Here is a 21,565-nt window from a genome sequence, read left to right on the forward strand (position 1 = left end):
GGAGCTAGCTAGCTAGCCAGCTAGCTAGATGTCCAGATGTCTAGTTATGATAGATAAATTTTACTCTGTGCCATATGTGACTGAAATTCTTTTTAACAGGGCTCCATGTCAAAAATACATTCAAGAAAAAAAAAATAGACTAATGCATAACAAGTACTAGTTAGACCCATGTTTGTACAAAATAACCAAGTTAAACCAGTTTGTAAGTCGAACCTTGTTTGATGAAGTTATTGCAGAAGGGAAAATTATTTTACCTCCTCAGGTTCCAAGCGGACTAGTTACGCTACAAAATCAGGAAGTGGACTGCAGCGCAGGGCATTCTGGGTAAATACAACCCTAACAACCTAGCACGTCTAGAGCTAGCAGGAGAAAGGATTTATGTTTTTATTAGACAAAAGAGAAATCCTGCAGCCACTAAAATCTGGCATGATTCCATTTTGGTTTGGTTTTTGTGAAGAAGGAAGTTGCTCTCAGTGTCTTCAATGGTTTTTGGGTCTTTTCCTTCAGTGGTTCTAGGTCCAGCGCCCCCGCAGGCCAGGAGGGGAACAGGTTGCTCAAAGTGCAGCTGAGATGGAACACATGTTGTAATTTTAATTCCCAATCGAACCGAATCTACTGGACTATCAGAAGGTGTGAGAATAACCCTGTGGGCCTTGAATTTGACACATGTACCTTACAGCCATCTCTGGTGTAAAGGGTAAAACACTAATGTCCCGTGGGAATGAGCTAACCCATTCGGGTCCGTTTAGTGGCTTAGAACCTGGACTATGAAAGCACCGTGATTTGTGAGTTCATAAATCTGCTGAGGTAAAGCTGCTGTTGTCCTGCTTTCCCCATCCAAGAAGAATCACTTGTACAAATTAATCCCGGCTCTGTTTCTGATCAGCCAGAGAACAAAAGTAACGACCCGGCAACAAGCCACCAGAGACATCAGTTTGATATTATAACTCATGTTGGTTCGCTTCTCCTTCACATGGGAGAGAACACATTGCAGCACAAACACAATAACAATGAAAAATTGACTTGCTGGAGAGCTCGGTCACAGTTATTAGAGAAACAAGTGTTTCCTATAACAAACCTCCATGAGTGTCTTTGGGTTCTGCAGCAGGGGAAATGTATTGTCCTAAATGGGAGCCACACGGTTGCTCTGTCCTCGTGAAACACAGCCTGAGTTAATCTGTTTCACTATGGGAGATTATCATCCACATAAATACAACTTAATAAGCTGTCACACTAACACTAAACATGTGTCTGTAACTACAAAGAGACTTTGCAAACTAGATATTTGAAACTTGATTTTGATTTTCTCCTCTGGCCAACGAATACAAAAAAAGACAAAGGGAGTTTTGGTTTATTTGGTTCACTATACATCAATCAATAAATCAATTTCCCCAGTACTTTATGAGATGAGAGACTGTAAAGCTGGGGTGCCCAAAGTGTGGCCAGGGGGCCTTTTATGGTCCTTGGACTAATTTTGTGTGGCCCCTAACTGCAATTCAAGAATGATACAAGTTTGCCTCATAGATGCAAATGGAGACTTTCAATTTGTAATCAGGGTAAAAATTGTTACCAACATAATTTTCTTATACAGGAAAATGTAAAGTACAACACAAAGTATTCATATTTTTATAACCAAGTTGAAACAGCTACTGCTGAAAAGCTAAGTTTGCTGCACCCAAATCAGCTCTTATTGTTTCTTAATCTTGGCTAAATATAGCAAGCATTTGATAGAAAGTGACCCAAATCCGGTTCTTTTTACTGAAAATATATTTAATCAATCAGGCCCAAAAGAAACTGAAGACTAGATGTCCTTCTTTTAATAAAGCAAACATGCAAAATTAAAGTAGCAGTAAGTAATTCATTTCTGCCAAAAATATTTGAGAGTAATCTCAGAAATAAAATAAAAAAAATCAAACTTTTAGATTAATATAAGAACTTTTCTACTAATAAACATGGAAATTTTTTAATTTCAAATGTCGATTGAAAATGTTCTAGTTTTCAATCGAGTTCTGTTATAGTTTATTTTTAAAAAATCAACTGCAACAGCACAAGATTCCAGGTTAGTAAAACTTTGACAGAAAGCAGAAGATAATCTCTTGTTTTAGAGGAAAATAAGGGACTTCATCTGAGGACCATAACACAGACGGGCAGAACTGGGAGTAACTAAGTACATTTACTCAATTACATTTACTTGACTGACCTTTTGAAAAGTGTACTTTTTGACTACACTGTACTTTTTATCCTTGAGTAATTGTATTATAAAGTATCTCTACTCTGACTTGAGTAAAATTTCTGGATTTTCTACCCAATGAATGAAAAACAATCATGTTTTAACCAAAACACCTGCAGTTTTTGTTAAAGTTTTATGTTTTATTTTTGAAAGAAACTGATTTGGAAAATGTTTCTTATGCCTGATCTTGTTAATATTATGAATTATAATCATTTTTGTCTTTAAAACTTAAAAAATTTGCACTAAACCTTATAATCTGGTCCATCTGTTGATGTAATTTTTAAATAATAAATGACTGATAATTTGATCAGTTACTCGGTAACTTAGACTTTTACTTTTACTTGAGTACATTTTTGGAGACGGAAAATTATAAAACTAAAGCAGTGTAATCTGGGAGATACTTCTTTTATCCCAGATGTGTCCAATCCCAGAAGATCTCTTCAGGACGTACAATATGTTGGTGATAATGATAAATACTTCAAATGACACGCCTTATATTGTGGATAAAGTTCAAACACTCAATGCATATCTGAACTATTAAAGGAATTACTGTAAAAAAACAAAAACCTGCTGCAGTCTCATCTTCTGCTTTGTGTCTCACAGTTTCTTGTTCTGGTTTGATGGAAAGCCAAAACCAGCTGCCACGTTTAATTTTAATCCGTCTGGGGTTCATTATTAATTAAATCCTTAGTTGAATCCAGAGCCAGGCGCTGTCACTTCAATACTTCTGTAGCTGCTGAAGACACCGAGCGCACATTCTGGTTTTTTCTCCTCCCTTTTTTTTTACAACCTAAACTGGGTTTGACAGCATTTACACAACAAGAGGCTTTCAAAATATTTGCAGTCGGAGCCTCCACCACAGAGAACAAGATCAAAGCAGAACCGGAGCGAGAAACAGCATGCAGGCATCAGACCTGAAAGAAACCTCGGCTGGTTTGCTCCTTAATGTAGCAGAACAGGTAGCGAGGTGCAAACTGAGCACGTTTTTGGTGTTTCACGCATTTCTTGGGGGGTGAGGTGGGTGGGAACGAGGGAATCCCTTTCCCTGCTAGCATTTTGTAGGCTGTTCTGCCATCATGGAACCACAAATGGGAACAGTCTGGACAGATGTTGGTTCCAGATGACGCTCCAGAGAAGAATGCAGCGGTTGAAAAGGAGCGCGATGCTGCTAGCCTGAATGTACACAGATGGATGTGCAGCCTGCGGTTACTCTGCAGGAGACGATTAGCAGCTTAAAAGCTGAATGCAAAAGTCCAGGACGCTGGATGTCAACTTTTTAAACCCTGAATATGTTTGTTTTACTTCAGGGGCGTCCAAAATGCGGCTTGAGAGCCATTTGCAGCCCTCGGAACGATTCTGTGCGGCCATTATTGCAATTCAAGTTGCGTCCTGAAGAAATTGATTGGATGTGGGAATATTTTTCAAGAACAATATTTATGTTTGTGGTTCTATGAAAGCTGTGCCATACAGTTACCTAAAAAAATCAATAATAAAAATGTGTCTTATCATAAACTTTATTGTTTGCTAATTGCTGCTGGCTAGTCTGAAGGAGTCGCAGGGGAGGGAAGCAACATAAATCCTAACTTCCTTCTTTACGAAATGAAAAAAAAGGAGTGGTGTCAGATTTTAGCGGTTAGGATTTCTCTTTTATCTTTAGTTAAAGACCAGGAACCATTTCTCCCGCTAGCGCTAGCCTAGTGTGTTTGTTTTGGTTGTATTTACCCAGAATGCCTTGCGCTAAAGTCTACTTCCTGCTTTTGGAGCGGTCTCTGGTCCGCTTGCCGTTCACATATGCATTCAAACCACCCCAGAGTTCACTTCAACCAAACTGAGACCAAAGTTTCTACACAGACCAGAGTTTTCTTTTTTCACCCAATTACGCATTCACACCTCTTTAAATGGACCGGACTTTCTGAGGAAACGGACTGGAGTTCGATTAAAGCGAACCAAACAGGGCTGGTGTGAAAGCAACCTAAGATTATTTGTACAATTACATACTTTTGATGAATTAAGATTTAGTTTTGGAGAATATAAAATACAGTTGGGGGGGCAAGGTTCAACTGCAGAGGGGCAGTAGCCCCCCCTTTGCTTCTGTGTAGATCTGCCCCTGGATGAATGTTGAGTTGAGACCAGTAACGACTTTCTGAATGGCAGGAGTCCAGAGTTCTTGTTCAAAACAAATGATTAAAAATCAGTAACTAAATATTTATTTCCAGGCATTAACTCGCCATGATCATCGTTAACAGAAGCCCAAACTGCAGTTTTCTGGTGTTTATTATGAAGAGACGTTAGCTTGAAGAGGTTTTTATGAGTTGGCTTTAAAAAGACAAAGGTTATTGGATTCTTCAGTACTTTTTATTATCTTTATATTTGCCTGTGATGTTCACAGTGCAGCAGTAATAAAGACCAGCTGGACACAAACGTTTTATAAGGAGGGAGCTGCTGTAACATAGAGCGTTTGCATGGCTACATATCAGTCACTCAATGCTAAAGTTACTAAACTTTATAACTTTGGTTTTATAGTACCAGATGACCAAATATGACCTTTAAAAGGTTAGATGAGATCTGCCGTGTTTCGTGTGATGCAGAGAGAGGATATCTATAACCTCATAGCGCTGAGCCGAGGAGACTGGAATGTTTTTAAAAGGTCCAATTCCCCTCAACTTGGCATTATTAATTGCACGAGTGTGTCAAAACAGATGTGGGCAGTTCACTAAACAAAGATAAACAAACATATTGCATGTTTTGCTCATTTTAGCGCAGCTGCTAACACTGTGGGATCTTTCTCACCTGTGGGACATTTTTTCTTCATCCTGCACCTTTGTGTTTCGCTTTGGGGCGGACAGACCGGCGCTTTTTCAGTCGCTTTCCAGCTCTGGCTGCTCTCCCGGACCCGGGTCTGCTTTCCCCATCTGAAACCACAGGTGGCGCCGTCACGGACGCAGACGCTCCACTCGCTCCACTCTCCCAGCAGAAGCAGGGGACAGACCTCTAGACAAAACAAATAATGCAAAAAAGAAAAGACGTGAAAGAAAAAGTGGTAATAATGGATTAAAAAAAATGCCTGGGAAGAGAGGAGAACACCGGTGAATTTCAGACAAATAAAAAACTATTTATCTGTTAAAACAAAGCACAATCTTTTCAGTTCTTTAGTTTTATATCTCAGGACATCAGTAGTGGGCAAACTTCTGCTAATAGTGGAGCTAATTTTCAGCTTAGCACTTTAGCAAAGTTCAGCTAATCTTAGCTTCCCCTAAATCATTTTTAAATTCTAAAGTGAAAATCTACGACGGGGTATTAGGGCCACTCTAGGTAGAAAAAGAAAGGACAAGTAAATTTCCACCAAAAAAATGTGAAATCTTGAGAATGATCTAAAAAATTTTCAAGAAAAAACTCCCAAAGCTCCAAAAGTGAAACATTTGCAAGAAAAAGCTCAGAAATTTCAAGACTGATCTAGAAAAAACTTGGAAGCTGTTTTTTTTAGGGCTGTCAACGTTAACGCATTAATTCATGCGATTAACCTGAAAATCATATTAACACATTGATATTACACACTGCATATTAATCAAACTACTATTTTAACCTGAAAGCCTCTTTCCTGCGGAGGACTTCCTGGTTCACAGCTGCGTTATATGGACCCAGTGATTAATCGTGATTACATTTTTAATTGACAGCACTAATTTTTATTCAAACTTTCCTTTAAATGATTTTTAAAGTCAGAATCATGTAATTAAATCCAGATGAAGCAGTTGACAAAAAGACCATTAAATATGGATAAAAACATAAAAACAAGCTTGGATACATAAATGTTGGAGATCGCATATTACAGAGAGTGAATGTGACAGCAACAATAAAATAAACTGCAGCTATAACTCAGCAGTGGTGAATTGGACTAATACATAAAGATTTCCCTGGATTTCTGGCAGCAACGGTGCAATTATTTAAGGTAGATGAATGCCAGCTGAACATTAGCCGGTTACTCAGGAAGAGAGATGTCATGCAGCTCTGCAGCTTCAGCCAAACGGCGCCAGAGTATCTTTATGATCGTCATCGCGGCCGTCAGATTTGAAAGCAGAGGCTTTGTTAAGGTGTGTACCAACAGTTGGACGTAAAACCCCAACAGCACCATTAATACCAGATGTTGCTCGACTGCCAGCAAAGATCCGTAGCTGCAGATGTTGCAGGTGGACGGCGGAGGAGAAAAGAAAAGCATCAAATAATGACCGAGTTCAGTCATATATCTCACTTACTGAGAAGGGAGAGATGAAGCCCAAAACCACTCTGAAGGTCTTTAATGTGTATCGTGTGTTATGTTGAGAGCCTGGCCCCATCCAAACGGATTTAACTCCGATAAAAATACAAACGAGTGTTTCCAGGTGACGTTAGCAGGCAAAAACAAAATTAGAAGCACGTTACACAGATGCCATTAGGCTGTCACTTAATGGGATTACGAGTCATTAGAGCCCGATAACATGAACATAAAAACCTGCAGGTGAAGTCACACAGGCTGTTTAAGGTGGAATAAAAACAGCTGAACACTCTGAGTTCTCAGAGAAAAGAGTCTGCTGCTAATTGTGCTACCAGCTTTAGTTTCACTGATGTCTCTGAGTATCTTTTTATAGGTGGCTCGGATTAGGTCAGAGCCTGCAGAAACCTGGAACAGGATGCAGACCCCATACGTTTTTATGTTAGCAATGCAGATACAGGTCTGTCATTTTCTGCAATCCTTATGCAACAATAAGGCTGGCTATTTCTGATTTCTTCCTTTTTTCTTTTTTTTTTTTAGAATTTTGCTAATTTTTTTGTAAAGCGTTTCATATTTGTCTGGTTTTTCAAGGATTTTGCTTGTACGTTTTTACTTTATGACAGTTGTAACCACGTTAAGGTATTTTTTTACAACTGGGAGTGGCTGATTAGCATCTCAGAAGCTCAAACAATATCAGAGCCATTATTTGTGTGAGTTTACACTCACATGTGAACTACGATTAATCACAGTGATATCACACTAATGCTGTGATTAATCAGAGTGCTAATGATTAATCATGATTAATCACTCTCTATTGCTGTGATTAATATTGATTAATCACTAGTTAAGAGAATATGCTAGTGATTAATCACAACACTATTCACTAGAGTCAGTGAGTTTAGAGGTAATGAGTAATCACTAGTGCTAGTGCTGCAATTAATCTTAATTAATCACAGCAGTAGTGATTAATTGTGCTATTCATATCATTATTGGACATCACTGCGATTAATAGCACAATCATCACTATTAATCTTATCTGATCATCACTGAATAGTGATATTCATATCATTGTTAGACATCTCGATTATTTGTACATATCTTAGCAAACTAAATCAAAAAGAAAAACACATTTGGTTATTGTTGTTCCTAAGGCAACAAGATCTGAATCTTGATATGTTTTTAGAGGAAATTAACCTGGCTTGGAATTCCTGTTGCTTAACAAAGAAAATACATCAGTTTTCTGTGAATATCTTCAAATATTGCAGTTTTTTTACTTACCGAGGCAGTCTGTCTGGTGAGCGAAGGTTCCCTCTGGGCAGTGGATCAAACACTTGCCTTTGTGCAGCTTGAAGCCAGGCTTACACTTGGTGCAGAAGTCCCGACTGAAGCAAAGCTCGCAGTCCAACGAGCGGCATTCTGGGAGACAGCAGAGCGCCGGATAAACATCACAAACTGAAAATCTGAGTTTTACCTGCAACCTGCAGCTCCAGAGGCACAGCTGGTGGTTGTTTAAAATGACTATTTTAAGTTAGAAGAATTTATATTTTTGATTCAACTTACGAGAACTAAATATCTGATCATATATTTTAATAAACATCACAATCAAATTTTTGTTTTGAATAGCGCTTAAATAATGAGAGAAGGCAACAGTTGCTTTAAAATTAATATCTGCTTTAATAAAACTCGATACAATAACACAAGATACAATAACCTGCCGCTAAACACCCTGAAAATATTTCCTAATCCCGCTTTTTTCTTCTTTCATTTTTTTAAGTGCCAACTTAAAAACCCTTGTTTACTTTTACAGATATGACAATCTTAATAAAGTTAATACAACTTACTACTGCAGGTTTATCTTTCACAAACTCACACATTGAAATTCTAAAATTTTCAAGATTTCTCTAATTAAAGTTAGTAGAACAATTAAAATATTCAAGGAAACACAGACTGTAAGAGCGGTGAAATTTCATAGTTTTTGTTCAGGATACATTTAAATTGTAACTCTTTTTCCTTTTTCCTTAATATATTTTGTTGTGTTTATTAAAATAGCCTCTGTGGCTCTCCACTGCAAAAACTAATTACAAGTTAAATGCAGTAACGGTGCATGAAAACTGATGCTGAGAGACGTTTATTGAAGGTGACCTATTATGCTTCCTTGAACTAGGGTTAGGCAATGTATGGAGTATACTCGATGTCAACGTTCCCTCTAATTTGTCATGTGTCTGGGCATACACACAAGCTTCCTGAGTACACTGAGGACCACTGTGGGCATCATCGGATGTGCACGCCGTGGCCACGCACCAGTATTACATCTGTTATAAATCTGGGACTGTAGTAAGTTGCATGGCTTATTAAAAGAATCAGATTACAGCAGCAATTTTCATTTGTTTGCTTTTAATATAAGTGATTTGCCCCACTGTAAAATGAAAAAACAAAACCATTGCTGTTCATGAGATGCGTAGTATGTTATAAGTGAGAGTCCTGCTTTAGCCAGGCTGAGAAATGAGACATTGCACCTTTCAGACATAACTTATTGTTCACATTTAAACAATCACATTTTGCACAATGAAATGTGCGCTCTAGCTTGTGATACAGTATAAATTCTTGTAAAATATTTAATTTCACAGTTTTTTTTATATCTGCCCTTCTCACTTCAATGTACAAATGCAGACCATTCCTTCAATTCATCCTCGGACAAACGAGCATCAGTGTGATCACTAATAAAGAGTAATCTCACTAGTATCTCTGCCATCACCTGATGAGGTCCCCATTGCCTCCACTGTACTGTTCTGCTATTTTAACAAACTCCGACAGCCATTTCATCTTAAAAGAAGCGCATTTCTTTTTTACTTTGGCTTGGTGAGTGGATGTCCCACTGCCCGTTCGCTTAGCCATGATAAGGTGTTAAGTAACTTTCGCGTCTCTTAACTCCGCCGCACTATTCTTACCTAGCTAATCTGCACGGTGCCACAGCGCGTATGACCAGGGCCCCTACCATGAACATATCGTATCCTTGGCTGGACACCTGGCACTCACTGAGTTAGATCGCAGAGTAGTACAGAAAAAAATGTATTGGTCCAGTTTATGCTGGACTTTATTTTATGCGCTACACAGATTTTCTTGTGTGCTGAGAATATGCGAGCAGTGCGCGATTGAGCAGGCGCACAGCTTAGAGGGAACATTGCTCGATGTATCGCGATATTTTCAATTTACCATAGTTAAAACTGCTATATCGCAACTATAGAGTATAAATTGTCGTTCAAATAATAAACTTTCGCCGTCAAATTCACTGTGCGTATGGTTTATCCGACACCCTATGAATGCATCACTAGTTCCTCCCCCCTCCCAACCTGAAATTTTTCTACCAATCACGCTGTGCGGAGAAAACAAACAACATGGAGACAGCGAGAGTTGAGCCGTGAAGGAGACGGTGACTGAAGAGGAATCAGATGAACTGTCCAGGTCCAAAGAGAAACAGCAGGATCAATAATCTGGCAGCGGTTTGGATTTTATATGAAGGATGTTGAACAAAATGAGGCAATTTGAGAAACAGGTTATGAAACTATTGCCACAAAAGGTTTACAGCAAATTTATTGCACCTAATCAAACAATTAGCTAATTAGCCACTGTAACACAGCGGTGGTTGATTAGATAATTTAAACACCTGCTTTACTGATGATCTGTCCAAAACACACCTTATTCCACAGCACATCTATTTGTTAAGTTTATCAAAGTCAAGCATAATTGACCTACTTCCTTCTCCCTCGCTATTTTTTCTTAGTTAAAACTTATTTCTCACCTTGTTATGTAGTCATAGTGTAGACAGTTCATAGAAAAATACTGAATCCCTTTTCATATGATCTTACTTTTAAGTCTAAAAGGGGAATGGGGGCGGGAACTTGCGTGGGTGACATCATGCTGCAAGGGATCTATAGTTTAAAATAACATTGGAGCTCATTTAAGAATATCGTGATATGTAACGTGATATAGCAAAAATATATCAGGATATTAGATTTTCCTCATATCCCTCAGCCCTACCTTGAACAGGTTTGGATGGGTGATACGAAACATGCTCATTACATTTCAGATAACATTTTAGTCTAATCAGTTCTGTCTAATTTGAGCTGTTTTAGGGTCTCTGCCACTTTAAATTCAAATAAGCTGCTGCTGACCACACGCCCCCAACCACTCAATGTTTACACTCACACGTGAAAATGAATGCAGACAGATGCGCAATTATACAACCGTACATCTTTGAAAAGCATTAGTAGAGCCTTCTGCACAACCAACAAGAATGCAGCAAGTGGTTTTACATCATAAACATTTAAATTCAAACATAATGCTTTAAAAAATCTTATAAAAAGGGAACTGGATGGAAGATTAAAAAGTCCAGCAACTCCGGACACACTGACATGAAACGAGTTCTGGACAGAAATAAAGTCAGACTTGAACCAAAGTTTACCAAAGGAATCGCAGCTGTTGCACTGAAAATGTTCAGCTGAAATGTTTTCATGTTGATTTAAAGAGAAGGAATAATTGAAGCAGGTGTTTATTAAAAGATAAGACAGGGTGGTACAGTGGAGCAGTTAGGGTTTCCTTTCATAATTTTAAAATTATGGTATCATGCTCAGGAATAACTTAAGCTGAAGCAACTGAATATCAAAGAAAACCTTTAAAAGATGAATTGAACTATTGATCAAGACTGCTTCAACAGATTACAAGGAAGTCAGGCTGATTGAAGGTAAAACCCTCCTAAAAAACGAGTCTTTTTATTATTTTTTAAGGTCTTGTCTTTGCTGTTTCTTTATAACACATTAATACGTACTCATGCAGCGGTTCACGTCCCTCCCTCTCTGTCCAAAGTGTCCGGTTGGACAGGAATGGAGACACGTCCCATGATGAGACATCCCTTTCCTCTGGAGAAACAGGAAGAGTCGCTCTGGGCAGCGTACGCAGCCGTTGTCCCTCGAACACTCCAGACAACTCTGACAGTCTTCTGACGTCTCTCTGTGAGCTGCAGGAAGCACATTAAGACAGATCCAGATTATTCGCAGGAGATATTAAAACAAAAATAAGACGAGGGCAAGAAAGGAAAGCAATGGGGGAAGGAAGACTCCATAAATCCTCGAGATGCCGAGATACTATCTGGGCTCCTTGGAAATCCTCGACAGAGCTGTCTGAAATACTAAACTGTAGACATTGAAAGGCTTCCACTCTGCTGGAAGTGAAACTCCTCTGCACCTCGAATTCACTCCATGTACTCTTAAAGGTGACCATTATGCTTCCTTGAACATGTTAGAAAATGTTTGCTGGCCATTTAAAACATGTTCATTACATTTTTTTCACAAAATAATTCTTAGATATTGAAATTTTTGTGTATTCAATGTCCTGGAACTCAGATTGGGTTGCTAGGTAACGGGCGGAATTCTGCTCAGGTTGCTAGGAAACCGGACTGCTCCTCACCGGGCTTACTAGGTGAAGGGTCAATGCCTACTGATTTGTGACGTTACATTCTGGAGGTTTTTTGAAATGTCTCATTTTCCATAAACTAAAAACTATTAACTTATTTCCAAAAGCCAGCTGTTTTTTTTTTTAAAGCGCTCGGTCTGCTCTTAAAAGCAACAGAAACCCAAATGAAGGTACAGAAACATGCAATGCAAGAGTTACACATTTTCTGTTATTGTCCAGTAAACACATCCTGTCTTGTTTTCTATACTTTGTGTTGTTTTACGCCAACAACTGGACCCACAGAATACCAGTCAAACCACTGAGCAATGATGTCACTTCCTGGACGTCTGCAGTTCTTGAACTTTCCACAGGAGGACTGTCAACTGCCAGTGTTGTTTTTCTGTTTATATTAAAGAAACAATGTGCAAAACAACATTAATAAAAGTTACTTTGCACCAGATTAAGCTCAAGCTAGTTTCCATCTGTGGTTCCTGGGTTGGACTTCTTCTTCGCAGCAGCAAGTGATAAATAATGTTTTTTACAATAAAATGATAATAAAGCATAAGCAGAGTTTCTGAATTAGGAGATTGAATTGTTTTTGTTTAGTTATTAAGTCAGTCTCCAGGACTCATAAATGTTTTATTTTTCCGTTTTATTCAATCAAATGGCCACATAATTTTAACATTAATAACTGCTGTGTTAAAATTATTTAGCACAATAACTGTGTAAATAAACACAACGATGGTGCTAAATGCTTTTAACACATTTACTATGTTGAATTATTAGCACAGTAAATGTGTCAAATGAACACAAAACGTGTCGGCCTCATATGGACACTATTGTGTTGACTTTTGAATCAGTTTGTGTCGAAATTGGAGTAGATCCATAAATAACTCAGGCAATATTTCAAAGAGTTGAGATTTTGCTTTAGGTGAAGCTAATATTTAGAAACAACGTTTTTCATCTTAAATGCAAAATGCATGTATTTTTGTAGTTTTGGCTTAATTACTGCTCTGAGTGTGTTTTTCTTTTGTCTTGTTGTGTCTCTGTAATCCAGTTAACTATGAATCGATTAGTAAATTATTTGATAAGTATTTCAATAATCATGATTAATCTGATTGATCACTCTGCCATAGATCTAAATGTGTTTTTGAACAGGAAGTGAACTCACGTGTTCCCTCCTCATGGTAAACCTCCAGATGCTCGCTGAAGAGTCGGGTGAAAGATTTCCACTAACACTTTCCATCCAGTCTGACTCAGCTGTTTCACAAACCAGTAAGTGCAAAGCTAATTTCACACTCGCTTGTGGTGGTTTTTGGCTTTTTAGAAATAGCGTTAAGGACTAAATGGGAGATGGAAACACATTTTCAGGATCAGATTAGCCAACTCATTGCTGTCGCATTGCAGCTTCATTTCTTTGTTTATGTCTGTCAGATTGTAACATCGACAATTTTAGCTGACATTATTGAAAATCTCTCTCCTTTTTTGAGCATACAGCCTCTACGTGTTTTTTATTACATCATGTGTAGCGTAAACATCTGACAAAATGACGCTTTGCAAAGCCTGGTTGTTTCACTCCAAACCAGGTGGAAATGTTTTTTTTTTTCAATTCATTTTGCCTCAACTGTTACTGTGTCTTTTCTGCTTTGATCCTCTTGTACTTCTTCTCTGTTTGTTTTTTTTTTTTTACTAATTTTTCAATGAATGTCCACTAAAAACACAGAAAATGGTTCATGTCTATAAATTTAAGAACAAATGTTGGTTTAAACAGTGTTTTTTATGGAATAAATTGAGATTCTGGGACAGAAATCACACTGGAAATACCAGTGATGTTGTTTTAGGTCTATTAATTTTTTGTAAACATACTGTGTGTGCTTTACATCTCACAGAGATTCGGTTCCATTTGGGTCTCTACTGCTTCTAAAAACAGACTAAGCACTTTAAAAAACACCCAGCTGGTTATAGGCAATAACTTTTTGGTCTGGCCGGTCCAGTAATCTCTAGGTTGTTGAGTCACATTCAACACGTACAGCGCCGTTACCTAGCAACCGCAGCGTAACTGGAGCATGATTAGTTTTAGTGTTGTATGTTATGTTTAACAGTTGCTGGAAAAGACAAGTGTTTTGTTCACTTACCATCCAGAAACCACTTGCTGCATACCTGTTGGTTGTGCAGGAGGCTTCACTAATGCTTTTCAAAGATGTACTGTTGTATAATTGCACATCTGTTTGCAGCCATCTTCAGGTGTGAGTGCAAACATTGAGTTGGGGCGCAGAGGCCAGCAGCTGCTTATTTGGATTGAAAGAGACAAGAGGCCCTAAAACTACAGGCAGAACCAGATTAAAATCTCATTACCTAAAAATGTTTTTGTGCAAAAATATGTAATGAACATGTTTAGTATCACCCATAAACTTATCCTAAGCTGTTCTAGGAAGAATATCGCTTGTAAAATAATAAATAAAACATAATTATGCATTGATTGAGATGTTTTGAACCAGGAAAATCAGTGGCGTCAAAATCCTCAAGAGTTTCTATCCAGTGATTCAGCTCTGAAAACCCGGTTCAGAGGCGTTAAAGAAGGGAAGCGTCTTGAAGTGGCAGGAGAGAAGATCTTCAGGACTGGACAGTTAATTTTCTCCAGGGTGTGAAAAAAAGAGAAATTTTCCAACAAAACAAAAACAAACAACAATAAAAAGTCAAAGCAGACATTTGACATCCTGACCCAGTTCTCATTTCTTTATATTTTCCTTCCTCGCTCTATCAGCAGCGGTTTCTGAAAGTCTTTCTTTGGACTTTGGCAGTTTTGTAAATGATTTCTTTTATGAACTATTTCACTGCAAAAACACAAAATCTTACAGAGTATTTTTGGTCTAATTTCTAGTGCAACTATCTCAGTACATTTGAATTAAGACAAAACTAACTTACAAGCAACTTTGTAGCAAAAAAAGGAGCTCATTTTATGTCAATAATTCCTTAATATTTTTGAAAAAATACTAGTTCCACTGGCAGATTATTTCACTTATAATATGGGGAAAATATCTTGTTATAAGTGAAAAAAAATCTGCCAGTGGAAATAGTATTTTTTAAAAATCAATATGAAGGAATCATTGACCTAAGTAAAGCTCTTTATCTTGCTAAAAAGTTAGTTTTGTCTTAATTAAAGTGCACCATTGTTTTAGACTTTGTGTTTTTGCAGTGTCCGGGTTTATGTACAAAGCAATTTAGAAGAGAACTAACCATTTTAAGACAAAGGAACTGAAAACAGAATACAGCAAATAAATCGTTGAGGAACTGCATCTTTGTGTGCCGTAAAATTGATCCTCTGGGTTTTATTGGTTAAGAAAATCAAACAGAAGTGATATATTTCTAATAGAGCGCTTGCAACAATATAACTGAAGATAAAAATTTAGTTTTTTTTTTTTTTTTTTTCAGTTTTGACTAAGAAGGACGCCAAATGACTGAGAAACGGCAAATTCTCCAAACCATTTGGAAACGACTCAAAAGTTTCATGCAGATCTGTAATTACTTTAGGATACTCTGCGTTAGTCATTGTGTTTAAATAATCTGGGCTCAAAAAGATGACGGATCTGTTGAAGGAGTTCAGAGTTCATGGCGGATTTTCCCCCAGAACAACCGCTGAGGTCTCAACCCGGCCGGCCGTCTAAACCGCCGCTCCGCACACATGTGCTACGGATCTGCAGACTTAACAGACTTTCAGAGGAGCTGCAGGTTTAGGTAGCGTAAAACCGTGACCTTTGAACTTGCATGGGATTACCCTGGGCCTTTTTTTTTTCTTCTTGAGTGCGCGTGTTTTATTTTAACAAGCTCCATGTGTAATGAGCTCAGTCAGTGTTTCGGGAAAACAGGAAGGAATTTTAACCTGAAACTGAATTCACTGGAGCGCCACAACCAAATATTTTACAGATTGCAAACAGTTTACTTAATGAGAGTTTCGATGGGTTCACCCTCCTCTGTCACGCTGCTAAAAGTGTTAATTTACTTTCAGGTCAGACTGTCTGTGACATCAATCAGCAGTCGTTAGAGCAGAATTCCCACAATGCATCAGGACGCGTGTATTAACAAGAAAAAGGTGCCAGCTGCCTTGCCGTGTTAAAATAATACTCACTGTGTGTGTCTTGTGTGTGTCCTTTGTCTTTAATAGCCTTTCTGCAACTGCAGGCAATTAATGCCAGTCGGGTCTGGAATGTTTCTTTACTGAAAACTATGTTTTAGCCCTTCAGGTGCAGATTTAAAATCGTGTTTTGGGATTAATTTAGATGAAAGGCCAGTAAAAACTCATGCTTACATGGAAAAAGCTGATGGGATTAACAAGGGAAAAAAGGAGCCAGCAACTGCTGATTAAATGCACCCGATTTAACAATAATTATCAATAAATGTGAGTTTTCGCAGTTTGCTGCTTTTCAGGAGGTAGCATAATGTCAGAGTGGAAAGAAATGTGAAATTCCTGTGGGTGGCATTTAAGGCTTTTTCTAAATTAGTTTAATTACCTCAGGAGAACAGCTTAAACTGTTTTCATTAATTTAAAGTTATTTTACCAGGTTAGAGTTAATATTTTAATATTTAATGTGTTTTTGCTTTCATTTAGTATAAATATCTGAGTACGCTTGAAATAAGACAAAACTAACAACTAACTTTTCATCAAGATATAAAGTCAACGATTTCATAAAATAGTCAAAAGTAGTACTTGTTTCAAATGCCACGTTTTGTTTTTTTTACTTTAAACATGGGAATAATGTCTCACTATAAATAAAAAAATAATACAATGTTCACTGTTAACGTTTTCAAATTTTAAAATAAAAAAATACAACGTTCAATGTTAACGTTTTCAAATTTTAAAATAAAAATGCCTAAAGAGTGTTTAGGTATTTTGTCCCAGTTGCACCTGAATGCAGCATGCATAGCTGTTGGGGAAACCTCCTTCACGGAGTTCGGGCTAACCAGGCGCTACGCTAGCCCGGTCAGCTAATGTACCGTTGACCGGCCGCTACCGGAAGCTGATTTTCTTCAGTTCCTGTCATACTTACATTCAGCTTGAGTTACTGAGTTATTCAGTGAAAATCTGGTTCGGTTTGCCTTCTTTCTCCACTGTTGCAGCACAAGGGACTTTAATGTCCCCAAATATCAAATTTATGAATAAGCCGGAATCCTCTCTTTTGTGTTTTGGTGTCACTTTATAAAGTTTCCCTGGAGAACGTTGCATTGCGCATTTAGTTCCGCACCTAAATATTAAAACTGTTCAATCTCAAAATACCAGATTAATTGCAAATAGCGTATTCCATCGTTATATTATTCAATAATTGTATTGATTTTGTTTCTTTTCAAAGTATACAGTTTTTTATTCGTGTAAATTAACTTTTGGAAGTGAACACATATCTCTGATCATTTTCATTATATTTGAAAAAACAAAAGTTTTTATGGCGATACCGTCTTTCTGATTTCCTTCTGAATAAATCAAATTTTACATCAACCTTGTTTAAAAGTTAATTTGTGTTATTATACATATTTTTGATCAAATCAACAGCTTAAAAATAGTAATTTATAAACACCCTTTATTTTCAAATTAATATAAAGTTTAAACTCTACAACAATTGAATATTTAGGGTCAGAATGTAAAAATAAGCCACCAGGAACTCAATCTTTGCCAAGAAACAAAACAAAATTGAGAATAATTTTACATATTTACAAGAAAAAAATGTCAAAAAGTCATACAATTTTAAAGAAAGATTTGACTTTTCCCGAATTAACAGCATAAATTTAATATTTCAAACCTAAGATGTTTAATATTTAATCACTCAAGTAAGAGTAAAAAGGTGACTCAAGTACTGGGTAACTGATCAAAGCATCAATAATTTAATATTTTAAAAACTATATCATCTGACAGACCAAAATATAAAGCTAAATGTCCTAAAAGAAAAAATAATTAACATGAATAACATCATTACACAATAAGGAAAAATAAAAAGATTTATAAATATAAAACTTATGAGACTTTAACAAACAAATAAAACTGTCTGGTCTAGTGAAATTACTCACAATGAGTATCCAGAAATTGTACTCGAGTAAAAGTAACAGTACTTCACAATAAAGTTAATGACATAAAAGTTAAAAGCACAGAACAAAAACACTTGTAAAGGCAACATTTAACCAGAATGTTACTCAAGTAAATGTAACTTTTTACTGCCCAACTCTGGACATGATTTCATATATATACATATATGAAAAATATTTTTTCTTGTAAAGAGCAAAAAGTTAGAAAAAGAAAATAGTGGACAGACATTGTTGCTGTTTCTGACAGCCTATATACGTATATACAGTATATAATGTATAGATATATAAAATATATAAATATATATATATAAATATAATATAATATATATATATATATATATATATATATATATATATATATATATATATATATATATATATATATATATATATATATATATATAATATAAAAACATATATAACTATATATAATATAAAGAAATTACATATATATTTATATACACATTATATATACAGTATAAATACACAAAAACAGAAACAGCAGTAATGTTTGTCCAGTTAATTGTTGTTGGGAAACAGTAACATTTTACAGAAACTACTAGAAGAAAAATGTTTTTTAACATCTTGCAGAGTGGAAGTTAAAGCAGCCCACTGGAAACACTTTGTCTACAGTTTCAGTTATTTTTCTCCCTGTTTCCTCCCTGTTCTTTAAAAAACGCCCACAGATGCTCGCAATTACCTACAGTAACCATAGCAACAGAGAGCCAGCCCTGATGGACAGAATAATGGGCTCGGCTCTCTCTGACCTCTGCACTGCAGCTTTCACACTGAAACACAAAACTCCTGCTGCTTCTGTTGCTCCGTTTCTGTTTTAAGAGGCAAAATAGAGGAACCAGGTCCAGATGGGCAACCCGAGCAGACGACGAAAAGTAGAAAATGTCAGGCGCAGATGACGGAGAGGGAAAACGTGAACCAACGTAAATTTGTTGTTTGTGAACACTGCAAAATCTTACCAAGTGTTTTTGGTTTAGATTCAAATATGCAAATATGATGTTTATTTCACTTATAAGAAGGAAATATGAAAAATGTTTTGTTATAAGTGAGCTAATCCAGTGGAAGTAGTTCTTTTCTATCAATATTTATAAATTATCGACTTAAACAAACTCCTATATGTTGCTAGAAAGTTGCTTGTGCGTTAGTTGTATTTTATTTTACATTTAATAAAATATTTGCACAACAGTAGATGTTAAGGTTTTGTGTTTTTGCAGTGAAGAGATGGATGCAGTTTGCCTTTAGACTCCTTCATGTGCCTTCAGCTTTTACTTTTAACGATCGTCTAATTTTACAATAGTTAGTATGACATTATGGAGGTAATTGTGTTTTTATGGAGGCGTTTTCAGGTCGACAGATTGTGTGATTGGGACAGGATTCTCCTCCATTATTGCCAAATTCTTGAGGAAATGCAGGTCGCTGGTGAGCGCCAGGGTCGCCACATACCTGTCTGGCTGCAGCGATTTCAAAAAGCAGAATCATTGGAGACAAATCTAAACCTTCTAAATGTGTTGGAGAAGCCAGCTGCACATTGAGCGACAGCTCAGGTTGAACGTTTTTTGAGAAAAAATAGCACAAACTCAGATTTTTATCCCAAGTTAGCTGTAGATAGATATGAAGTGACCTTGGCTTTTATGAAAATACAGAATAAACACAAAATCAAAGTTTTGTTGGTCTACCCTCTAATGCAAATATCTTATTACGCTTCAAATAAGACAAAACTAACTTACAAGTTACTTTTCAGCAGGAAATAGGAGCTCGTTTTAAGTTAATAATCCCTTAATATTGATAAAAAGTTCTGGTATCACTGGCAGATTATTTCATTTATAACATTTTTCACATTTTATAAGTAAACTGGAACAAGCTCCTATTTCTTGCTGAAAAGTTGCTTGTAAATTAGTTTAATCTTGTTTAAAGTGGACGGAGATATTTGAACTCAGCCTGTTGTAATTAATCAATTAATTGCATGATAAATTAAAATAAGCTTAATATTTTCCATTTGCATAATTCATTGTTTTTCTTTTTTCTCTCTTTATACTAAAAACTGGATGATAAGTCTGCATTCCAGGGCTTTGGCCTCAACTAAATCTTTTTTAAAGGACAATTTTGATTTTAAACACTTAATAATGTATTTGATTAGTTTTTTCTGCTGTTTTTTATTTTATTTTTATTTAAAATGTCTTCCAGTTCCAGTGTTCAAAGTTCATTAGAGCTTAAAGTTTATTGAATTTTGATAATGTCTTCTTGCATTACTTGACTTCCGGGACAATTTATCGTCCAGAAACATTTGTTATCATGACAGATGACAACTTAAACTACAAACTAGACAAAAACACTTCAACCTACCTTATGAAGTAAAATGTTCTTTTTTCCTTCAAGTCCATTTGCCAAATATTACATATTAAACTTTATCCTTCATAATAACTCATTAATTAGGAAGCCAGTTGTGGTTTTCTGGTCGTCTTGGACGTCTACTCACCGCTTCGCTTCTGCGTGACGCCCGACCCCATCCTGATCACCTCACAAAGCAAGGTCATCCCAAAGGCAAAGAGTCGCAGATGCATCTGGGCTACTGGCGAGCGCCCGCTTCAGCGCCAGGCTCCGGACATCTGTGGGGATCCCAGCGACGGCAGGTTGGGAAATTTAGCTCCACAGTGAAAGACAAAGCGGAGCGTTGGTGGGGGCGGAGGAGAGGAGAGGCGAACGGCTGTGAGAAAGCTGAAGGAATGGTGGGATGGATGGAGGTGAAGCTGAGGAGATAATCTTGCGGAATCGTCCTCCGTTTCTTGGATTTGATTTAGAGAAGACAGACGGTCATAAACGAGCGCAGCACCAGGGAGGCTGAGGGGAGCAGAAAGCCTCGTCCAGACTGCCAGTTTGGAGGGAAAACTCAACATTTAACTACCACTGTCAAATTTGGGATAAACGAGCTCCACTTATCCCATCGCCATCTTTAACCCTTTGCAGGGCGAGCGCGCTCGGACCTTAAGTGGTTCCACATTTGCAGCCCCCTCCTCCTGGCTCTACCTATTGTTGTTCAATCTCACGTTTGTTTTTCATGCTCGCACTCTACAGGTTTGCTTTCTGCGGCGATGCTATTAAATGTGAGCATAGAGTAAAGTTAATTTGACCACCCTGAGAGAAAAGCAGCTGGAGAGCAACAGAGAGGAGAGTTTACGATTTAATTGAAGCCTGCTGGTTTTTTCTAAAGAGGCTTGTTCTTGTTAGGCTGAGGAGTCAGGTAAGCACAGAAAAAAAATCTACCTCCCCGACTTACGAACCTCCAGGTAAAGTACATCAGATAAATTAGCCATGAAAATACCTTGAAAACTAGCTGAACTGGCTTTACTTCACTGCAAAAACACAGAATCTTACCCAGTATTTGGGTCTATTTCTAATGCAAACGTCATATCACACTTGAAATAAGACAAAACTAACTCATTAGCAATGTTACAGCAAGATATGAGTCAATAATTCCTTAATATTGATGAAAAAGTACTAGTTCCAAGTCAATACTTCAATCAGTATTGACTTAATAAAGGTAATGTATCTTGGTAAAA

The 21,565-nt window shown here is 37.1% G+C and overlaps 1 protein-coding gene across 1 annotated transcript in view; it reads right to left on the reverse strand.

Annotated features, from left to right (window-relative positions):
• Window positions 1-21,386, reverse strand: part of LOC102227102 (R-spondin-2-like) — a 38,192-nt gene extending 16,806 nt beyond the window's left edge. The window contains exons 1-4 of the mRNA XM_023324581.1: window positions 20,485-21,386; window positions 11,302-11,490; window positions 7,755-7,892; window positions 5,021-5,221 (exon numbers count right to left, since the gene is read on the reverse strand). Of these exons, the coding sequence (XP_023180349.1) occupies window positions 5,021-5,221; window positions 7,755-7,892; window positions 11,302-11,490; window positions 20,485-20,569 (613 nt within the window). The 5' untranslated portion in view covers window positions 20,570-21,386. The remainder of the gene's footprint in view (window positions 1-5,020; window positions 5,222-7,754; window positions 7,893-11,301; window positions 11,491-20,484) is intronic.
• Window positions 21,387-21,565: the final 179 nt, after the last annotated feature.

This window comes from Xiphophorus maculatus, chromosome 20 (genome assembly GCF_002775205.1).
Source record: "Xiphophorus maculatus strain JP 163 A chromosome 20, X_maculatus-5.0-male, whole genome shotgun sequence".
Taxonomy (NCBI): domain Eukaryota; kingdom Metazoa; phylum Chordata; class Actinopteri; order Cyprinodontiformes; family Poeciliidae; genus Xiphophorus; species Xiphophorus maculatus.